Source organism: Fringilla coelebs, assembly GCF_963513975.1.
Source record: "Fringilla coelebs genome assembly, chromosome: 8".
Taxonomy (NCBI): domain Eukaryota; kingdom Metazoa; phylum Chordata; class Aves; order Passeriformes; family Fringillidae; genus Fringilla; species Fringilla coelebs.
Genome location: NC_140066.1, coordinates 32,182,983 through 32,205,570, shown reverse-complemented (window position 1 = coordinate 32,205,570; position 22,588 = coordinate 32,182,983). Strand labels below are relative to the sequence as shown.

Genomic DNA, 22,588 nt, shown 5'->3' with positions numbered 1-22,588 from the left:
ACAGAAGCTTCAAAATGCAAAACTGAGAAAATACAGATTATAAACCTCTGGGGCCACTTGCAGTATTCATGAGGCTTTGAGGAATGAATTCTCAAAGGGGTTTAAAGGAGTTAAAAACATATTTATTTTAAAAATTCATTCAGTTCACTTTCTAGGTTGTGAGAACAGAAAGGGAGGGGGTTTCTTTCATCACTTATTTCTGTGCTTTGCAAAGCTCAGGATGTGCAGACCGTGTCCTGCTCTAATTTAACCCATCCAAATGTGATGTTTGCTGCTAAAGCCTGGGAATGAATACTGCTCAAACACAATGTTTCATTAGAACTAATATGGAAAATGTGACTCAGATGTACAAAGGAAAATCACTTCCTCTATTAAAGCAGCCCTGAGCATTGTTCCTGTCCAGAAGGCAAAATTACAACAGTTGCACAAGCAGCACTCAATTCCAGTGATGGGTTTGTATTAAATCAAGACACACAGAGATTTTAAAAATATTTTTATTATTGTAATGAGACTGCAATATTATCTAAATAAACTTTTCAATCACTATTACACTCTATTTTCCTCATGAAGGTTCCAGTTGGGAATGCCACAAAGTATCCTGCAACCTGTACACTTAGAAGTTTATAGAAACATTCAGCATTAAAAGGCCTTTGCAATATGTTGTTGTTTTTTGTTTGGTTTCTTTTAAACCATCAGAGTTATAAATCCAAGTGTATACTGAAGTAGATTTATCTCAGAGACCCACTGACAAACAGCTCCAAGGGCTCTCAAAGAAGAAGTTTGGGTGTGCTCACAACTCTGTGGGAGTCTTGTCCAGCAGGGCTGCTACAAAAGCAAGAGATTGAGCAGAGCTGTAGCAGTCAGTGTGAGCCAGAATTTAGGCCACTGCTAATTACAGTTAATTTTGATTAATTCTGTTGCTCACATAATACTTAAGGCAAATTTCCTTGTATACTCATTTTCCCAAGCTAAAGCAACAACATAAGCACAGTTCACAATACACTGAACAAAAGGTATTTTAAGGTAATTTATGTAAGATGTGACAAGAACAAATGTAACACATGGCAGTTTAACTCCTACTTTTCTGCTCAGAATGATGAAACTCCCTTTATCAGTTTGTATTCAAAAAGACTTGAACAGTCTACCCTTTCCAGTTTTATCAGAACTGTTACTTAAATTTGAACTAAAAGTTTTCTGGAGCTGGAGATGTCCCAAAGCTGATGGGATTTCTGAACACATATTCACAAATCTTTGAACAAAAGGAGAATCCAATGCACTGTTACTGCAAGCAGACAACACAAAAATTACATTCAAATGAGAAACATTTTATAGGATTCTTTTCATGACAACAAACTCAACTTCAGTAGCTCAAACAAGCTGGGAAAAAGAAGAATTTAGGCTTTTAGCCTAAATGCCACAGTCTTCAGTTTGCAAGGGCAGTGTACCATCAGCACCCACTCCTCAGCTGTAAAATTACTCATCAGTAATACACAGAAAAGACACATCTGACATTAGAAACAAAAACACAAACAAGTACTGAAATACTGGCAAAAAATCAGAAAAGAGGTTTTTGGTGGCATCCTTGTGTATGTGGACCATCAGGTATGTTAGCAGGAGCAGAATCTCATGAAAAAGCCATTGTTTGGGCTTTGCACAATGCTTTTTTCACCTTTTGTTAATCAGACATTCAATAACTCAACAGTGACTGGGGACAGCACCAGCAGTGTCCTGACCCTGCTGCTCTGGAGGTAAAACCTTCTCCCACCCTTTGACAGGCAGAATTCAGTCCCCAGGGTGTGCAGGGAGTGCACACTTGAAAATAAAATGGAATATAACAATCCCTTACTGGAAAAAGTGATGGTTTATGGATTTCTGGAATGTTAGGAGAGCAACATTTGTGAGTGAACCTGTTAAAGATTCCATCCCAGGCAGTTATGGAAATGACAATACAGTGAATTGATTTAAAATAACAGTAATTTTAAACAAGAAATTGGAGTGAAAAAGCCATGATGTTCCAGGAAAGAACTGTGTGCTTTGTGATCTCTATTTATTTTTAAATATATTTATATTTTTACAGTACAGACTGAATAATTTTTACATATAAATACAACAGTATTGAAGTTTTATTAAGATTTGATTTTTAGAAGTAAATGGACCAGACTTTGACACAGGTATGGAAGCCTTTCAGCACATCTTTAAATTTGATTCCTGCTACAACTGAAAAAAAGTGGAAATATTATTGTATAACTTTATCATAAGCTTCTTTCCCCTCTTGTGAAAGTGCAGACAAATTTAACAAAAAGCAACACCACAGCTCTTAATCCTGACTTCCAACATATTTAACAGTATTTGCTCCAATCCCACAGATCAGTTATTACAGTGATTCAAGAGAAAAGTGAATTTTCACCCAGTGGAATCCCAGTCTGCCAGACAACCTCACAACCACAGAATTCTCACTCCTGTGTCACCTCTTCCTTTGGCTGCTTGAGTTCACTCAGAAGCTCCTTCCCACTTTCTCCTGCTTTTGAGGCAAAGAGAGCAGCTCCCTCCTTAAAACCCAGGAGCTTCAAGCTTCTGGCATAATCTGCATACACAGCATGGATCAATTTATGTAAATGAGGCATTAAGGAAAACACAAATTAATAGCAAAACAACAAAAAAAAATTCAGAATCCTTTCTTCCCCCCCTTCTTACTCCTTACCTCTCCCAAGGTGAAAATGCTGAACATTGCTACCAATTGTGCTAATCCATTATTTTTCAGCACAAGTAAGAAAAAACCAGTTGCTTAAATCCTCCTTTTAAACTCCTATTAGTATTTATAAAGCAACATGAAGAGTGCTGTAAATTAAACCAGACAGATTTCAGATATGCTTAAGTACTTACCATGATACAATGGCATAAATAGCAAAAGAAATCTTTATGTCACAAAGATTTTTTCATTAATTAGACCTGAGTTTATCTACATGACTAATTAGTGGCATTTTTTATCTACTGGCTGATGACTCCATAGGTATGATTTACATGTGCATTATTATTTATAGTATATAATACAAAAGTTTGTGCAACTGCTTGGCTTCCTAGAACAACAGGTCAAGATGTGAAGATTTAGTGAGCAAAGACAGAATTTCTTTGGAAAAAGGATATTTGTATCATCATTAACTTCAAATGCCCCGTACTTCAGACAAGCTTCTACAAATAAAGCTGCTCTATCAAAGTACCTCATACTGTTAAATGGAAAAAAAAAAAGAGAATAATTTGTTAGGATGGAAACCAGAAAAGTATTCCAGGACATCACACCAAAACATTTGCAGGGAGGCTTTCTAAAACGCTTTTATATCTCCCCTTCCTCCTTGCACTCATGAACTGACACTTGCTATAAATTTTCCTGAAAGATCAGGGCTGAAGTTACTCAGAAGAAATCATAGATACTATAAATCATTACTGCTGGGTCCATGGGAGCTGGCAGTCTTAAAGCCTGTAGTAAAATGAAATGCCAGTCAGAGCCCACAGGTTAAAACTAATTAAAGAAAAACATGCTTGTGGGAAATGGATTTGTAGAGAATTCTCAAAGTTTGACAGAAGGTTTACATAGTATGAATTTGTATTTAAAGTTTAAGAAATACTGACTTAGAAATGCTATGGCATGGGATACACATTGTTGAGAGAGAAATGGAACAAGAAATAAGTTTTAAAGGGTAGTTTTGTAAATAAAATTAGATGCTTTACAAAAATATAACAAGAAATGCTTATAATGTATTGTAATTAGGAAATAGTTTGCTTCTGATTGTGATGATGTGAATTATAACTATTATCTGTATTGTCTCACCCTCCACATGAGACTGAAAATGGAATAAAAGTTTTTAAAATGCCTCTCACTTGCCCCATCTCTGGGTCAGAAACGGCTTAGTCTGACATGTGCGAAAACAGAAAGAGATGGCAGAAATAGGTGTGGACAAGAGAAAACACAGGTTGTGCTGTTTCACCTTTACCTGTGTAACATCTCTGCAACTTTTGTGAAGCAGCCAAGAGACAAGAGGACCAGAATGGCCTTGGATTTCTGGTTGACCTGTGGGGAGCAGAGGTGATCGACCCAACGGCGCAGCACGTCCGCGCACTCCTCCGAGCTCAGCCGCACCTGGGGACACAGCAGAGCCTGAGCCAGCCCCCAGCTGCCACACACACCCTGCACCCTGATGCTGCTGTTCAAAAGTTTTTCTAAATCAACAAGTTACTCTTCATCCTTTACTGAAGACTTGAAAAAAAAAAATCTTAATTTTTCTGAAAAGCAGCATTGCCTCACTTAGAAAACCTAAGTACAACTTTTCTACTCTTTCTTCAGGAAACAAAACAGAAACTTTACTTAAGAGATGCTGAAAAATCCTTACTAATTCCTGTCCATTTATAATGTTGAGAATTAATGCTGTGTCTGGGTAGTTTTGCTGTAATTTGCTGTAACAGAAGGTGATGCCAATTTATGTGGGTGGTGGTAATTGTGAAATCAGCTCACACACTACATAGAGCTCACTGCTCAGTTAATTATCCACAACCAGGAGTGGGGTTTTGAAGTTTATAACCAGCTTTATACTGCTGTAGGTATATGGACCTTCCAAACTGCTGAAAAATTAGGAAATTGAGTATTCCAAGCCTTTTTAGGCCCCATTCCTGTAATGTGGACAACGAGAGCAAACCTGCGTGGTCAAAGGCTGAAGAATCTGATTGAATGGACTGGCTTCTCGTAGCTGAGTGGTATTTCTAATTGATGTTTCAGTGATTTAGGGAACTTCAGCACCCTGCTCAGCCTTCCTAAGCACAGATGCTAAGCAGGTGGTTGGTGCTCTCAGCCCGGGAAGTGAGGAATTGCTCACCTTGGCCAGCCACGCTGCACGATTCCACTCGCCGTAGGTCTGCAGGTAGCGACAGGCGTCCGCAGCCTTGTCAATCAGACACAGCAGCTGCACCCCCTCTGGAACAGAAACAGCACTGCACTCAGGAAATGCAGGGAGGGAGAAAGAGCTGCTGGCTAAGTGTGGAAAAGCATCCTCATATCCCCATATCCTCAGCACACGAAGATGCTGAGACTGCTCTCCACATAACCTGCGTGCCAGTTATTGCATCTTTGTCCTGGGCTACAGAGGCCACACAAAGCTCTCATTTATCTTTGTTCTGAACACAAATTTAGGGGTTCACAGGACTTCTCATCATAAAGACATAATGATCTTTGTAAATTAAATAAAGAGATTTCTCAGTAGTCCTTTATTTTAATTTAATGTTGTCCACAGTTCAATTATTAACAGTCTACAGGGTGGAAAGTAGTTTTTTCCAGGCAAGCACAGACTTTTAACTCTCTCAGCATGTTTATTTCAGTTATATGGTTGTAACTGAAATATTTCAGTTATGTTTCAACTCTTGCATTAAGCAAAATTAACCTGTACTTGTAAGAAAACACATATTATGAAAAAAAGTTCTGAACTGAAAAGGAGACTAAATCCATATTTCATGTTTTGTAACAGGGACACCAAATTTTAGTTAATTCTTTAATTAGAAAAGTGGAAAATACATATTATATGCTCAGCTTCTTTTTGTGCAAACAACTGCTAAAAGATTTACTCCAGAAGTGAGTTTTCCAGTGAAAATAAATCAAGACAAGCTGGATTTTATAACTTGGTTACTGATCATTTTTGTGTTAACTACTCTGTGCAGTGCTTGCCTACACATGTAAGATCCATCACAGCAGGATTCACTCCTACTTCACTGGCATCCTTAAAAATGATGAGAATTATCATTTTACAAGGAAAGACAAAGAGATATTTTACCTGCAAGCTTTCCATTGGCTATCATGTTGGTTGCTACCAGTTTAATGGTGCTTTGAGATGGCCCTGATGAGGTGACAGTTGTGACCAGGCAAGCTTTGAGTGAATCACAGTAATAATGTGCATTCTCTGAACTGGTTTCCAGCAGTAGTTGCACTGCTCTGTCAGTCTGGCAAAGAAAAAAAAATGCAACTTTGACCACAACATATTAATTTTGTTCAAAAGCCTTTCTATTTTTACCCTTTTTAAGACATGGAACAAATAAAAATTGAAGTTATTCTAAAACAGGCTACAAAAATATCTCCCTGTCTAGTAATGACTAAGATCCTACTTTAATAGGACATTTTTCAAAAAGAACAGCATTGAAAACCCATCATGAGTTTAACATAACAATGCAAAAACTCTGCACTGGGTTCACACAAATAGGAAATAACAAATAAAGTTAGAAACAGCTTTCCTTGAATAGGCTAAGTACACAAAACAGACAGGGAAGAAGAATAAAAAATTCAAATATTACCCACAAACCTGGCCCAAGAGAAGAAGTTGATCAGCACATTTCCTGGTATGATCATATGTTGATCTCTTCACTTCCTGGAGATTTACCCTTTCCAGCTGGAATTTCTGGACAAAAAAGGAAAAATATTTTAAATGTCAGCCTACCATAAGAAATAAACCCAGGCTTTTACAAGATATTTACATGTCTTGCCAGTTTTTGGACCAGCCTCTATTTTTAAGTACCAGAAATGTTTTAACCCAGACTGGTATGTAACTAATAAAAGTGAAATATGTACAGGGAACTGAGTGTTTATTGTGCTGATGACATTCCTATTAAATTTGGGTTTGAGCTCTTTGACATACCTGGAAGTAAGAATTTTCACACAGCACATCATAGCATATATCCAGAGGATTACCCAGCTGCTCCTGGAGGACAGCTGGGTCTGGTTTTGCAGGCTTCTCCTGGCATAAGCTGTGCAAATAGTGGGCAGCAATAGTCCAGAAGTGCAGTTCAGATTCATCCCCATACAGTCTGGAAGATATAAAGCAGGATGTGAAACAGGCTTGTATTTTTTAATACACCACATAAAAATATGATATATTTCATTTTCTCAAGGACTGTGCATTCCTGTGGACAGCATAAATACTTTACATTATCAGTGGGATCAACTGTGAGAGAGGATTATGGAATGATATTCATTACAACAGCAATTAAACTCCAGGAATGTTCAGCATGGAAATATGTGGAAATTGATAGTTATTATTATTCTGCACTTAGTCACTGATATCCTCTTTCAACCACAAGTTTCTAAGTTTGAAAACCACCTCTGAATACAGACAGACTAAAATTAGCTCAGTTTAGGCAGAGGAACCACAAAGAACAAATACACTTGAAATAAACCCCAGGCCCTCCCCTGTTTGTACAGAGCTATTGTGAAGTTCTAAATGACATTTTGGGGCATGAACAACTAAATGTAATGTGGCTGCCAGACCTGCAGTTATAAAAGTGCCCCCAAGACTGAGGGAAGTTTCTTGTATCCAGCAAGCAAAAAAAACTGTTTCAATGACGTCACATTTCCATTTTGGTCCTAAAACCACTCCATGCAATGAGTAACAAAGTAATTTAGGGACTGTGCTAGGTTAAAGGACAACTGGGGGAATTCCTGAACTTCAGCTCCTTCCTGTGCATTAATAGCATCAAGAATTCCTAGGAAACATTTCCTGTATTTATCTGACTCTCTACTACCTGGCAACCAGGAGACATCTCTGCAGGAGAGTAAAATCTGGATCAAGCAGAAGTTTCTTAATGTCACTGCAAAAGAGAAAGTGTTAAAGAATCTGTAAAATGCTGGGCAGGATTGTTTGGTTGCTTTTGGACACAAACAGGATCCATCACATACAAACTGAAAAGATCAACCCCCAAAATACAGAATTTCTTTTCTGAAATGAAAAAAAAAATGCATCTGTTAAAACAATTACAACAGGAATTATATATAATTTGAAATATAACTGATCTCCAGGGGGAAATGCAGGGAATCCATCAGGAACTCTTTATCCTTGCAATATAGAGAATCACCACCAGGGTGTATGCAAAGCTGCCAATTAGTCTGCAGTCATTCTACTAATTACAATATTAACTCAGCTACAAATAATCTTGCAGCTATGTAGTGTCACAGCAGAAAGGATGCACATGCATGAATTTAAGTCTTCCACAGGTTTTTCAGACTGGATAAAAATAGGCTATTACCTCTGCCATCCTACTAAATGAAAGGACAGAAGGAAAAGGGACAAAATTGTCTATTTACTACTTTAACTATAATTTTCAAGGTTTAAATTGTTTTCTCTGTAAAATCTGTTTTCTCTGTAAATAGAGCAATGTGAATCAACATTACTCTGGAATTATATCTTTAATGATTTTTGGAATCATCTTTTTTTCTTCAGAGCTCAAATATCCTAAAAAACCAGAGTATTATGTAGCAGTGTCCAATGCAGCCTGGATCAGCATAAAGAACCCCTAAATCCCTGAGAAGTACTGCTAAAAATAATCCAAATGCTCACAGGTCAGTTGCAAATCATGTACTGATACTATCAGCACCTTTAAAGCACCAAGTTTAAAATGAAATAAAATTTAGATTAAATTTTTTTTTATAAGAGAAACTGTCATTACTCAGGCACATCTTTAGAGAAGAGGATTCTTTCTTCATTCACTGTGAATTGCCACAAACTTCAGATATTTGCCTTCTCAGAATTCCATAGCTTACACAAGTAATAATAGAAAAATTCTTACTTGGACAATGAATTCAACTGCTCTTGAAGAAGGCTTTTAACATTTTCATTCTCTGGATAATCACTGGAATAAAAAAAAAATAGAGTTTTTCTGTGTTACAAAAAGGACAGAGTTATCTGGAATGGAAGAGCACTACTTGTAGGAGAAAAACACAGGCTAACAATTGTTACAAGTTAACAATTTTTCACATTCTTTGGGTAAGCCATTGATACAGGATTCTTTATCCAGTTACCAGCAGCAGTGGAAGATTTGGTTTGCTTCCACTGAACCTCAGAGTAAATGCCAATCTTTCTTTTCCCATTTTCTTTTTTTCATTAACCATAAAATGAATAAAAATGGCAATGCCTAGAGCATTGTTAAGTGACCATGAGCACTTAAGGACACAGAAATGTGCTCCTCTGGTGATGTGAATGTGGCTCTCCAAGAGTACAGACAGGTCTATCAGGATATAAGAATATCACTTTCATTTACACTTTAGGAACAACTCTGATGGCTGCATTAACTTCTAGAACAAAGAGAACACAGTTTTTCTCAGAAGTAATATAATGCCATAAAAATATTGCCAGGACTGAAAGCAGACTGCAGTTTTTAACAGCCAAGTGCTACTGAAAGCCAGAAGAAATACCTGACCTTAGAGCCTTACCTATATTACTTTCAGTAATAAATAGTGAACTAATTATAATTTTGACTGTCCCCAAGAGTGAGGAAACTTATACATCCAACAGTTATTTGCACAGAAAGACTAATAAAAGATATAGGCTTTAAAAATAATAATATGTTATATATAGATCTATATTTCTTCTTACATGTCCATAATATCTAGAGAATATTTCTCATCCCATGGTTGATGCAGCAGGAATGCTTTTAAAGCCAATGAAGCCCTTGGAACAAGCAGGTAGGGACACCAGACAGGTTCTGAAACAAAAGGAAAAGATTCATTGTCCAGAGAGTCATGTGCAATAATGCTGTGTTCATTGATCAGAAAATGTACCTTCAGAAAATATATCACAGAAAATGCACCACAGAAAATATCCCACCAGAAAATGTATCATAGAAAATATCCCACCAGAAAATGGTCACCAGAAAATGTACCACAGAAAATGGGCAGCAGAAAATGTATCACAGAAAATGTACCACCAGAAAATGTATTCATCCAAAAATGTATTTCCAGAAAATGTGCACCAGAAAATGTCCCAGAGTTTGTTTGCAAGCACCAGGAAAATCACACATAAAAATCTTTTCACCCAGCACAGACTGCTAGACACAAAAGCTTATCACGACACTCAACAAAAACATTTCATAGAAGGTTCAGGGTTATCAACCATGCTCAAATGAGAATTTCAGGATATTCCATAGTGGGTTTAGCCACAGACTCCTGGAATGCATTTTACTGGCTTTGGCAGAGCTGTGTACAGTGATTATTGCTACATGGTTCAAAATAAGTAAAGCTATACCACATTTATCATAAAACATGTTTAGTTTTGCTTTGTCCCTCTAATTCCTGCAGTACAATACAAGGATTAAATCCCATCATCTGGAAGGGATGGTGGGAAGTTTAATGAGATACAAATGATATCTTAGTGCTGCCACACAAGGGTAGAAGTCAGTAAGTCTGTATCCAGTACAAGGTGTGATGACAGGCAGCAAATGCTACCCAGTGACTGAGGAGTAAAACAAGCACCAAAAGCAGCTCCATCATTAAACATTCACAACTCCCTGGACTTCATGTGCACTGAATGATGTAGGACTCTTGTAAATGTGATTTGGTAATTAAAACATTACCACAGAAAGACAGCTCAATCACAGGCAGCTTACAGCTGGCATTCCTCATTTCAGTGTGCTTGGCTTTACAACATTCATCTTTATAACTTAATATTGCAGAATACTCCTTTGGTAGCAAAAATGGCTGTGATAAATTACATGTTTCCTCAAATAAACCCACACCACAGCTCCCCACATCGTAGTTTACTGCATATGTCTTAGAATCCAAAGGGTTTTAAGGAAGTGACTTAAGGAAATTGTATGAGCAAAGGTAGAATTGACTCAAAAGGCAACAAGAAGAGGAGTTCTTTGGAACACCAGTAATAATAAATACAAAAAAATGTAGTTTAGTTAACTAGTTAAATATTTAACTCCCTTCTTAGACATATGGCTAAAAAGGCAAACAACACTAATATTCTTATTTTAAAGGTCAGTTTGAAGAGCAATGAATCAGCCTTTAGACAACTGAAAAAAAAAACCAGAAAATACATTTTTACCCATCAACAAATGTTTCTAAATAATGTAATGAGTATCAGTGATGCAGGTACTGATACCTAATTATGTGTCAATGCTTTTAAAGTCAATTTGCAAGATATCTGTACAAAAAGCTCTTTTTTTCTTCACTTATATTTAAATTAGGATATTAAAAAGTATGTGCTATTTGGGAGATTAAACTTGTATTAAACAACCCATGCACATTATTGGTTTCTCTGGATCTGGACTGAAGGCACTTGAGAGGGCAGTTCATGTTCAGACTCAGGTGTTTATTATTTCTTGTCAGTGAAACAGTCTCACTGCTGTGAGTTCAGCAGCCTCTCATTAGAAGGCACAAAATGGCCAACAATCTCTTGGTACAAGGGCTTTTAATACTAAACTATCCAATTAAGAACTGACACTTGAATTATTTTTGTTTTTAATCCACTAACTGATCCCAAAGAGCTGCAATGGGGACTTTTCTGCCCAATTACAAAATGCCACCCAAACCCATGAAGAACAAGGAAGAAGAAGCATGAAGAACAAACCCAGGATGACACCCTGTGCCCTCCATCTTGCTTCCATCCACAACACACCAAAAACCCCAAAACCTCAATTTCTCACCCAGTGACACACCTACACTGCTCTCTATAATCTATTCCACACTTTTGTGGATTCCAGTCTATCTTGAAGTCTAGGAAACTTTCTCCATGAATTAGGGTCAAAGTCAGTGCTCCCCTGGGAGTCAGGGCACCCCAGAACAGACAGGGAAATATTCCCTGTGCCCTGGATTTCCACACATATGACCTAAGCACAAAAAAAATTACCTGTATCCATGAAAAGCAGTAAAAGGCACCAACATCTCCACATGTGACAACTCCAGGTTCTAACAGAAGTGCTGAGCTCCACTTTCCAAAGAGGAGTGCAGAAGTGTCAAGCAGTGGACAGCAAGGAAGACCTGACATACCTATTAAATCCTGCTCATCCATCCTGAAACACGAGGGCTTCATGGACAAGTCCAGCACTCGGATGCATCCATCATCTGACGCCAGCACCACTTTGTCTGACGTGCACCAGTCCACGTCCAGGACCCGGAAATTCACGTTCCTCCCACTCCTTAAACTGCTCACCATTTGTACCTGCAAAAGTTCAGGTATTTTTTATTTTTAGCAGCCTCTCCATCACCCAGTGTGAGGCTGTGTCACACACCCAGGAGGCACGGCAAAAAATTCACCATCAAAGGTGAAGTTAGCCATAAATCATTTCAATAATGATCTTTTCTGGAGAGTAGGGAATTTAGAAACCTTGGAGTAGGTCACGTGGTTGCCCTGGAACAATACTATTTCCAAATTTAGGGCTGAGAAAAAATCCTTTTGAGGACAGAGTACAGCTGCCTTTTTGTTATCTTTTTTAACAGGACAGGATTAGATGTATAATAGAACTGAGACTATAAAATATTACTACAGTTATTCTGAAAGATTTTTGACTGAAAATGTGAATTTAATTTTAAATGCTTTCATGTAGGAAACTCCTTTATCCTAAAGAAAAAAAGAGGGAGCAGCTACAGTATCTTGTAGCATCAAAACTATTCAAATGTGCTTCAAGGAGAGACTCATTGGGTAATATCCTACTCAATTTATGTAATTCACAGCAGTTGTTCAAATCATCAGTGGAGTTACATATTGCACTAATTAGGTGTCTGAGTTTGGAGCTGGTGCTCATTACAAAGTGAACAGGAAAAAAATTTAAATTTCTCTTTCACACCCTGATATCCTGACCTTATTCTGGGGGCTAAGTTCAAAGAGTACAATTATATTTCCTTCCCCATGGTACCATAATCCCCTGAGAGACCTAAAAGCAAATCCCAGAAGGTTTGTGAACATAACTACAGAGTTTGTGAGTAAGAAGAGAAGCTAGAGAGTGTTAATAAACAGGTGTCTGGTTTTCTGGTATTCCCTAACAAATCTATTGACCATACACAGAAAACCAGCAGTGAAATCAGTCTCCTGTCCAGAATGAAGTCTCAGACTGGGGACTCCCCCTTAAATTTTCAAGGTCTGCCTCAAAACCATTACAAGAGGATGACAAAGAGAATCTCAGACACTGTCAGCTTTAAGAGTGGAAGACACTTCTCATTGATGGCAGCTCAAAGATGCTTTATAGGGAATAAAAGTCTTCTGAAAAAGCCATGTGACTTTATCATACAACTGCCAGCAAGAAATCCTGACTCAGTAAAACTCAATCACTCACTCATCCTGATTTCCAGAGGTGAGATGTGGGCTTTGAAGAGAAGTGCCTATCAAACCCACAGCCACTTACCTCTTTTGAATCCCAAATTTCTACCCCATCATTGTACATTGCAAGGAGTTTCTGGTTTCCTTTCCCTGGGGCAAACCGTATTTTTTTCACCCAGCTCCGGTGAGTAGGAATCCCCCTAAGGGAAGACAAGATTTGGATCCATCATTCTGTACCCAATATTGTAGGAAATGGAATCCTTTCCAGGAACTTTGCAGATTCTGGTATTGCACAGACTGAGGAGAACAATCTCTCTATAGATGCATACAGAAATGGATGTCCAGATTATGAATTTATTAAACTAAAATGATGAAATGCTTGGAGTAAACACTACAATTCTTAGTGTTTAACCAGAAGCCACTGCAGACTTAATGTAAAAAAAGACATCTAGCTGGTTTTAAAATCTTGATTAAATCTTAATTCTTCTGAAAACACAAGAGATCAAATGTAGGGAACTGTGACACAGTAGACATTTTCTGAATTTTTATTCCAAAATACTTGCATTTTCCCCTACAGTGAAGAACAATAATGAGGAAGGATGAAAACATTCCACATTCTAATACACATCATCTCATGTTTGACAGACTTAATTTGCATTCATACCTGGACACTCTAGCTTTCAAATCCCAGAAGTTTAAGTTTCCATCAACATCTCCAAGAACCAGGATATCCCCTTTCCAGGCAATACAAGTAATGCTACCCATACTTCCCTGAAAATATTTAAGAAGCAGAAAAATATCTTGTGATTAATAACTCAAATTAATAAACTCAAACATATGAATAAATATTTCAACATTGGTATGCATTAAAAAAAATTATGTAACATGATAGACCAAACTGTACTCAGTTAAAACAGGAAAAATTATTTATAATACTATGAAAACAGAACTGCTATCAGTTTTTGTGTTGGAATTCATTTCAGATTTCAAAGTACCACATTACTGACTTGCTGCTACAAAGCTTAACCCTGATTTTTTATAGAAGTCAAAGCTAAGCAAAAAATGCAAGCATAAATGATACAGAAAAATTGGAACTCACATCTGGAGGAATTCTTGCACTGTCTTTTACTGAGTTTCCCTCTACTGTGAGATGATAAACCTGCCCATCAGCACCTGTAAACACAAAGTGCTCCCTGGCAGAGATGTTCTGGCTCAGCTCTGATTTACTTTCAGCTTCCTGCAACAAGCTTTAAAAAGAACATAATGAGACATAATTATTTCTTTCTTGAAATCAGAATTGCAAGACAAATTCTACCTAATGCACAGAAACAACACCAAAAAAAAAAAGTAAATATCTTTTAAAGAATTTATATAACAGTGAACTATTTATTACTTCCACTCTTGTGGAAAGGGCAAGTAACTTGTCCAAGGGCAAGTAAGAGTTTTATTTGAAGAACCAGGTCATCAATGGACTGCCACAGACACACCTGAGAGTAACAAGTACAGCAAAGTCCCACATGGGAGGCCCATAAAGTTGTTTTGCTTGCTATGTACTCAAGAATCAGTTCCAAAATATTAATTAGAAGAATGACACATGGTGGGAAACCAACAATTGCTGTAGCCCAGGACTCCATCAGGAGGGGGATACCTGATCACAGAGGATTCCACACTGCTGACTTCAGTGTCTGATGCCACTGTCTGTCGGGCCATGGCTTCCCTGGCTGCCAGCTGCTTCTTCCTCAGGCTCTTTAAGTTATGGGAAGGTGACCACTCCTGTGGAAAATGGTCCAGGAAAAATGGAAAAGGCAAAGGTTTATTCCCTGAATTTACTGGGGCTTTATAATGATTCCAAGGAGATTGCTTTCTGCAGTACCTTCCTGCCTCACCCAAGGGGCAGAGCAGATTTCTTCACCAGAGCCTCCTTTTTTTCCTGTCTCCATTTGGTGACAGATGAAATGTTAAAGCACTTCTCTGCATATGCTACAGCTACAGTAACACTTGCTGCAAAATTGTTCAAAGATTTTATACTATTCCAATGTATTACACTTATTAAAAGGTAACAGAATTTATTCCTTACCAGAGCGGTGGCTGTAGGGAAGTTTTTAGACATTTCTCTGAGCAGAGTGCAAGTTCTGACATCCCAGATCTCCAGTGGTTTGTCTTTAAATACCACAGCTAGGTACTGCCTGAAACAAAAGAGAATTTACTCCAGCAAGAGCCATTTGAGCATTTTAGTTCACTTGTGTTGTTCACAGCAGCACTCTGGAGACCCTCAAAAACTACAAGTTAGCAGAGCAAATCAAATCCCCCTCTGAAACTTGTGATTCCCTTGAGTTACTGAGGAGCAAAAGAATGTCTGAAAAAGAGTTCTCTTCAAAGCTAACAGAATTACAAATTTCTGCCAGGTGGTTCTGCACAATTACTGCGGAGGAGACAAGGGGAATAATTCAGAGAGAGCAGCAGCACCTCTGATCTCACCATGTTCAGTCTGAGTTGATGGCACAAAATACCAGCAAAACACACAAGACTGCAGGCTGGACAGAGGTTTTTTCCCTCCTGCAGATGCATGCCACTTCCCAATCCTGGGATAAATGAGCATAAAATCCTCTGACACTAACCACTTTTCAGCCATGCCTTCAGACTCCTCATCTGTGGAGCTGGGTGAGTGTAAACACCTTTAATCCACCACTTTTCACATTTAACTTGAAAATACAGAGGCCATGCAGCAACTTGTCCTCTCAGGCACTGCATTCATCTCTCTGCAAGTGAACCTCCTTTCTTGTCTCACTCAACACTCTCCAGCCTCTTCATCTAAGCCCAAGGCTGTTCTTAATTTTTAATGCATTATTAAGAACATTTTATGGTTCTCTTCCAGATTCTCTGGAACTCCTACATACAAAAATACTCCTGTGCAAGCTAGAGACATTTTTTCCTCCACTAAAAAGAAAAAGCTTCTCTTTTCTTTAGAGACAATGCCCTATTAAAACCATACTACTTTAATTTCATTTATAAGTAAGTGATGTAATTTTCCAGAGTACTATAATTTTTTTTTTTGATACCATGAAGATCAGGGCCTCCTGTCACAGGCCTGAGCTTAAAATAATGAGGACTTGAAAGGAAACAATTTGGTCTTTTATCAGTTGACTTTTCATACAACTATAGCTCACATCTGGTTTTCCAGCAGACAATTACTGCAAAGGTGTGAAATACTTACAAAAGCTAAATAAACATGAATAATCTTTAATGCCAAACTTCCTAGTTTTAAGTAAGGCTTAAGTTACAGAAAAGAGAATTAACTCACAACAGAATCAAAGTTGAAAAAAACCAGTTCAGCCCTTTTATTCTCCTTAATTTTATCAAAAAGCCTGTTCAGTAAACACAACTCCTGAAAGAAATAAAATATTAATTACTGATTTTGCAATGTGACTGGATCCTGAAGTGACAAAGTCAGCCACAGAAACATTCACAGCTTTTTCACTGGGAATTAATATTCTGAAGCATTTTCCTCTTGATGCTGTTGAATATTTTCCTATACACCCTGAAGTGCTTTTTGTCTTAGAATGTCTATGATGTTCTGAGGACTTTCACGCAGTACACTGAAATTTATAAACCTCCCAAGGCTGAGGCACTTACTTCAAATGAGACACCTTGATCATTTCGATGGCTGGCTCGTCATTGCCTCGCTCCCCACGGAATGCAACGCTCCTGCCTGGAGCACAGAACAGGGGGAGAACAGCAACAGTCAATAAACTAAACAGAAACAGAGAAATTGAAATAGAAACTGCTCTGTTTGTAAACAGAACCATCTTACTAACCAAACCAGAACATCTCCAAATCACTGTCATCACTAAAGTTACTCTTGTCATTGTCAAAGTTTTACTGTATTTCATTTTACTGCATTTCAGAGGTCAGCATTAAAATCTCCAAGTTTACACTAAATATATTGTAAACTCTGCTGTCAAGTCTGTACATTAAATATATTGTAAACTCTGCTGTCAAGTCTAACTCCTGACTCACTTCCAGAGCACAGCAACTCAAATGGATGCATCAGGATTACATAAATATAGAGAATTCCAAGAGTTATTATTTTCCACTCAAAGTCATTGAGAGATTCTTTCCATTCCCCAAGGAAGAAATTAATTAATAGATTTCAAGTTTGATAAGAGAAATTAACTCTGCCATGAACTGTGATAGAACTTCATGGTGAACTATATTCTACACTTATCAGAACCATTCTCTCTTCCTTTCCAGCTAAAATAGTAAATCTTAAGAATTTATAATTTCATCTCCAAGAAAATGTTCATCCACTTGTAGGAAGTGTTGCAGAATTATAGGTGTTAGAGATATGATATTTATCAAAATAAATAATGACCTACAAACAACATCTTCTATGGAAGTTTCATTCTCCTTAGCTTTAAGGAAAATTCAAGCTATAAACTTTAACTCCTCTTGTAGCTCACAGCTAAATTACTTCAGCCAGCTGCATGAATAAATCTAGTTATCATGTACTCACATTTATTCAAAACTGGTTGCTTGCAGAAATTCTCAACCTTTGAGGACTTCTGCCTATAAATGTTCTACACTGATTTACAAGTTGAGTGAAAAATCAGATTCCTATTTTACATGAGACTAATTTCTCAGCGCAGGTATCTTTTTTGCTTTGATTTTAAACAGATGAAAAAAAAGACATTATATGAAAAAAACTTCACAATAATATTATGCTACAAGAATAACCTCTCTGTGCAGCACCCTGGAAATACAACTGAGGCTTTTCCATAAGTTTAAAAAAAAACCAATTTAAAAGTCACTTTGTATAAACCAATTCAGAATTAGCCATGTGCCACAAGATTCAGGCTCTTCAATAAGAACTGAAGTGGCTCCAGGTTTTCACATTCAAAAATAATGTAAAATTATTGAAGTGCTTCCTGTTCTGGGCTGTGCAATTTCCCCAGTTATACCTCTTCTTCTGCACATACTGAGTTCACTACAAATGTATCTATCATCCACTATGAGCCCAAAATAGTTGTAACCTGTAAATTTTGCTATCAACAGTATCTTTTAACAGTTATTTACTTTTTAACCTTTCCAATTCTTTATAAAAAGTACCAGGTTTTATTGTTTAAAATCCCTTTTACACTCATTCACACTCAAATCCTGACCATGTGCAACACAACACAACAAATGGTTTGACACTATTTCAGGGGCACATGAAACAGTGGGTGCAGACTTTGACAAAACACATTTGAAAATATGAAAATGTGTGCAGTTTGTGAACAAAATCCACCACTAATACCCCATGTGACTGCTCCTAAACCCTGTGCTGACACTTATTATTCTTTTAAGAAGTCCAAGATGTTTTTGCAAAGGTGCTTCCTCAAGTGTGGCTGCAGAGCACCAGACAAAACACATCCTGTGGCTTCACAAAGAAGAACAGGAACAGTTAAAGCTCCTCTATTATTTTATTTTGTCACGACAACAGAAAGAATAATAAAAAAAAAAATAATAGAACTTGTCACTCCCCAGCAAATCTGTCAGCTCCTGGAGCAGATTCCCCAGGAAACACAAACCTGTTGGAAGGTCCACCAGCTGCAGCTCATTCCTGACCAGCCCCAGATTGTTGGGTGTTGATGTGGCAAAGGAAATGAAGCCAGTCAAGCTGATCCACTCAATCCCCCTGTGATCAGAAGGAAATACATGGAACATATCAGCCAAAATATTTGAATTACCAGAAGCCTGAACTGAAGGATTTTTTGTTCACATATATTAAAAACCCAGCACAGATGTAATTTTATACATTTTCTGGAAACATCATATTTAAGCATAAAAGGAAGCTACACATTAACAACTATGGTGTGAATATAAAGTTACTGAATTAAATTTAAGAGCAGCTTTCTTTTCAGACTGCATCAGCTCTACTTTGGTTAAATAAAAAATTCAGGCAGAAAAGCTGTTAACTTCTGCAAAAAAACCCTCACAGATACTCAGCAGTAGAGTGGATTAAAAGCCCTGCTCTGATCAAATAAGGGGTTGCTATCAAACAACTCCAAATTCCCAGCACACAGGAAAATATTCATGTGGGTGGCAGTGTGGGTTGCCTTATTTCTTTCAGTCCAGAGAGAAGAGAAATACAAATGATATAAAAAGAGAGGCCCTGAAGAGATTTCATAAAAGAACCAAAAACCTGCCTTTGGTTTTGGCTTTTTTTCTTTTGGATCACACCAAAGCTGCTCCCAAGAAAATCATGTTGCAGTGCTGCAAGGATGTAAAGTTCCAGTGCTTTACTAAATAAATAAATAATACTAATAAATAAATAAAATTGAACTCAACAGAACATATTGGCAGCACAGATGGTTTCTCAGCCAATTCCTGAAACACACCACAGGGTAAAAGAGACAGAAAGTGGCACTGGGTGGGACTGTCCCTAAACAAGACCCTTCTCCAGCCCCATTTCCTACACACACTTGGTGCCTCCAAAAATTGCTTTGTCTGTGATATAAATCAAGGAGCTCTTCTAAAGAAAATTGAACTTTAATACACACATGTGCCCAACTTCATTTTAACACAGATAAAAGGATTTAAAGTTTCCTCAAAGCCTTCAAACACAGATTACTTAAGAATTGTTCCCAGGACAAGTATTTTGGTTTATCAACTGCCTGTTTTGGAAGAATATACGTGCAGTGTGAGAAAAATAAATAACAGTATTTATAATTTACTGTCAGTAAATCCAGCTCACACTGCATTAAGTAGAAGTTTCCTAAATACAATGTACATGGGTGAAACCAAAAACCACTCCCATAATATTCTGCACTTACAATTTACAGCCATATTTATCTTATTTTAGTTCAAACTTTAAAAACATGGGAAGCTTTATTCCTAAGTCCTCAAGAAATGGCAAAAATTCAGGACCCAGTCTTTTTTCCAGCAGGACCTATGGAAGTTCAACCATTAATTTCAATCAAAATGAGAAGTATTCAATTATTAATTGAAACATTTCAGGCATGATTGAATAGATATCTACAAGTGCAGTAATGGGTGACTTTGCAAGTCTCCAAAGGGTCACAAATCCAGGGAGCTTTTTGAAATGGAAGAAATGTGAATTCTGACACCTTTCCATTTATCCCATCTATGTTTTTTGGAAAAAGCCCACTCCTAATAAACTGTTATTACTGGTAGTTATTCACCATTCTCCTGCAAAGACCTGAAGCATTTTCTACACTTCTTTCATCAGCTCACATTTAACAGGGCAAGTCCTTTTTCTCTGCTGCTGCCTGGCCATCAGTCAATACCAATAAAAATCCACAGAAACCCAAGACACTCGAAATCAAAAGGAAACCTTAGCTCAGCTAACTGCTTGCACCTGAAACAACATAATTTTTGTCACTGTCATACACAGAAATTGAGAATCTGAAGACAGTGGTTCAAATTTTAATGATGGAAACAAGTAATGCCTTCCCTATTGAAATAGAAATATTTCTTAATAAAATCATATTTGCCTATCTGAATGAAGAGTTACATTCAGCTGTCATTCAGCCACTTCTCAGACTGAATCCACTCTTTTAAAATGTAACATTTAGGGTTTCTATACATTCAACTTGTCTAAGTTACTTCAGGAGTGACACTCTGTTGTTTTGATTAATGTTTCCAATCATCAATCAGCAAACAAATCACAAAGTGCAGTGAAGTGGAGAAAAACACAAATTACATTTCTAGTTGGGAATAGATTGTTGTGACTTTATGACATGGCAGCTGCTACTTAAATTTAGGGATTCTAAGAAAAAGAGAAAGGCAAAATGGGAAATTAAACCATATGTGCTCCCAAAGTGGTGGTAGACATTTTTCATTCTAATTTCTCCATTCAGGGAAAGTTTTTTTAAAGAGGTGATGAATGTTTGCAAAGCAGTTTCCCAAAGAGCAGTCAGCTGAAATTCAAATGCTAAAACAGCTTCAATTCAACTGCTAAAATTTGGATGTAATGTAGTAATTTTCAAGTTGTGCCTGCAGGCCATAGACATTCTTATTACAGACAGTGAGATTTTAATTTTAAAAATAAAAGCTGTTGCAGCCTTGAACTTGCTGAGCTTCAGTGACAAAGAATGAGCAGCACTGCTCCAGTCTCAGCTATTTCAGTACCAGAATAAGCAAAACAGCACTGAGAGCTGCAAATGTGCCACTGAACTGAAAGCTGCACTGCACATTTTATTTGCATGTCTCAAATATATTGTTCCCTGCACTGAAGGTGTTTTATTATCTCCTGTTTTGCCTACTGTCCACAGGTATCAGACTGGGTTATTTCATGGTTCCTCCAGTTTCTCTTAGTGATCAGAATGATTTGTATTTCTCTCTGTTCTGAAGGAATCCTGACCTCCTGCTCCCAGTTCCTGCCAGGCCAAAATCCCCTTCTTGATTTTCCCCCTCACTTACACTCCTGGCAGTGGCCTGGTTGATTTCCCCTCTTTGTGTGCTTTAAGCATTTCTGCTGCTTCTTACGTCCATCTCCTTATAAAAATAAAATTAAACTCGACAGAAAAGTATTTACTTCTATAATACTAAACTAATAGTGAAAGCTAAGTAATAATCATAAATCAAATTAATATTCAAGGTTACTCACAAGTATGAAATATCTTAAAAGGAAGGACAGAAAGGTAATTCTTCCCCCTTCTAGTCACAACACAAAGTTTAAATAAAAACAAACAAAAAAACAACAAACCAAAAAAACCTAGCAAAAATAGTTATAAAATAAATAAATCAGCTTGTGACTACATATGTAGAACACTTTAATCTCAAAAAAAAACCCAAAAAACAAAAAGAAATCATAATAGCTAACATCCAAACAGCTCAGTGGCCATTATTTCAGAACACTTTGTGTGTAAAGGGAAATTGCCTTATTTTTATTACATTCTCTTCCTAAATAAAGAGCACTGAGAACTCTGCTGGCCTTGAGTTACAATTTCAGGGTGTTCTCAATTACATACCAAAATAATGATGGTCCCTGAGGTGTTCTTTCAGATAAAATGGAAACAGAGCCATTATTCAATCCACCCACATTTTAGAGGTAAAGTAACAATTCCCAGTGAAAGTAGAACTTTTGCACTCCATGAAAATTAATTAAAAAAAAGAAAAGAATCTCCATGCCTTCATCTAAATTGCTTGAAGCATTCCCTTGAACTTGTAAAAATTATGTAGAAAATCATTCAGATAATTGAGGGAACTAACAAATATTTAAAAGATGTACCCTGATACCGGCTTAAGGCTAAATAGAATTCCCAAACATTTTATAGGAATTCTAAAAAGACCTGTTGAGGGCCTTTGCTAGAAAGGCAATATATTATTAAAGTTTTTCAAAAGCTGCAAACCCTTTACCAAATTGAAAAACCCAAACTAACAACATTTCTAGCAATGCACAAAGCTTTTTTTGCAAAATTGTGTTTATTTTCTCCTCCCTCTCCACCTTCCTTTTTTTTTGACATGTCAAATGCAAGTAGGGTTTTTCATCTTGAGTTCTATAATTGCTGTCATAAAAAAGGTCT

At 37.2% G+C, this 22,588-nt stretch overlaps 1 protein-coding gene across 4 annotated transcripts in view; it reads right to left on the bottom strand.

The window, feature by feature from the left end:
* Positions 1-501: 501 nt before the first annotated feature.
* Positions 502-22,588, bottom strand: part of WDR11 (WD repeat domain 11) — a 35,388-nt gene continuing 13,301 nt past the window's right edge. For 3 of the 4 annotated variants that reach the window (XM_084210409.1, XM_084210410.1, XM_084210411.1), the window contains exons 12-29: positions 18,629-18,735; positions 16,695-16,770; positions 15,139-15,247; positions 14,710-14,834; positions 14,161-14,308; positions 13,726-13,832; positions 13,147-13,261; positions 11,795-11,966; positions 9,399-9,507; positions 8,593-8,655; positions 7,552-7,617; positions 6,669-6,837; positions 6,336-6,431; positions 5,814-5,979; positions 4,866-4,963; positions 3,990-4,135; positions 3,145-3,224; positions 502-2,611 (exon numbers count right to left, since the gene is read on the bottom strand). In XM_084210409.1, coding sequence (XP_084066535.1) covers positions 2,454-2,611; positions 3,145-3,224; positions 3,990-4,135; positions 4,866-4,963; positions 5,814-5,979; positions 6,336-6,431; positions 6,669-6,837; positions 7,552-7,617; positions 8,593-8,655; positions 9,399-9,507; positions 11,795-11,966; positions 13,147-13,261; positions 13,726-13,832; positions 14,161-14,308; positions 14,710-14,834; positions 15,139-15,247; positions 16,695-16,770; positions 18,629-18,735 — 2,110 coding nt within the window. In that variant the 3' untranslated portion in view covers positions 502-2,453. Of the gene's footprint in view, positions 2,612-3,144; positions 3,225-3,989; positions 4,136-4,865; positions 4,964-5,813; positions 5,980-6,335; positions 6,432-6,668; positions 6,838-7,551; positions 7,618-8,592; positions 8,656-9,398; positions 9,508-11,794; positions 11,967-13,146; positions 13,262-13,725; positions 13,833-14,160; positions 14,309-14,709; positions 14,835-15,138; positions 15,248-16,694; positions 16,771-18,628; positions 18,736-22,588 lie in introns of those variants that run through there. The other variant, XR_014616340.1, reaches the window with a different exon arrangement.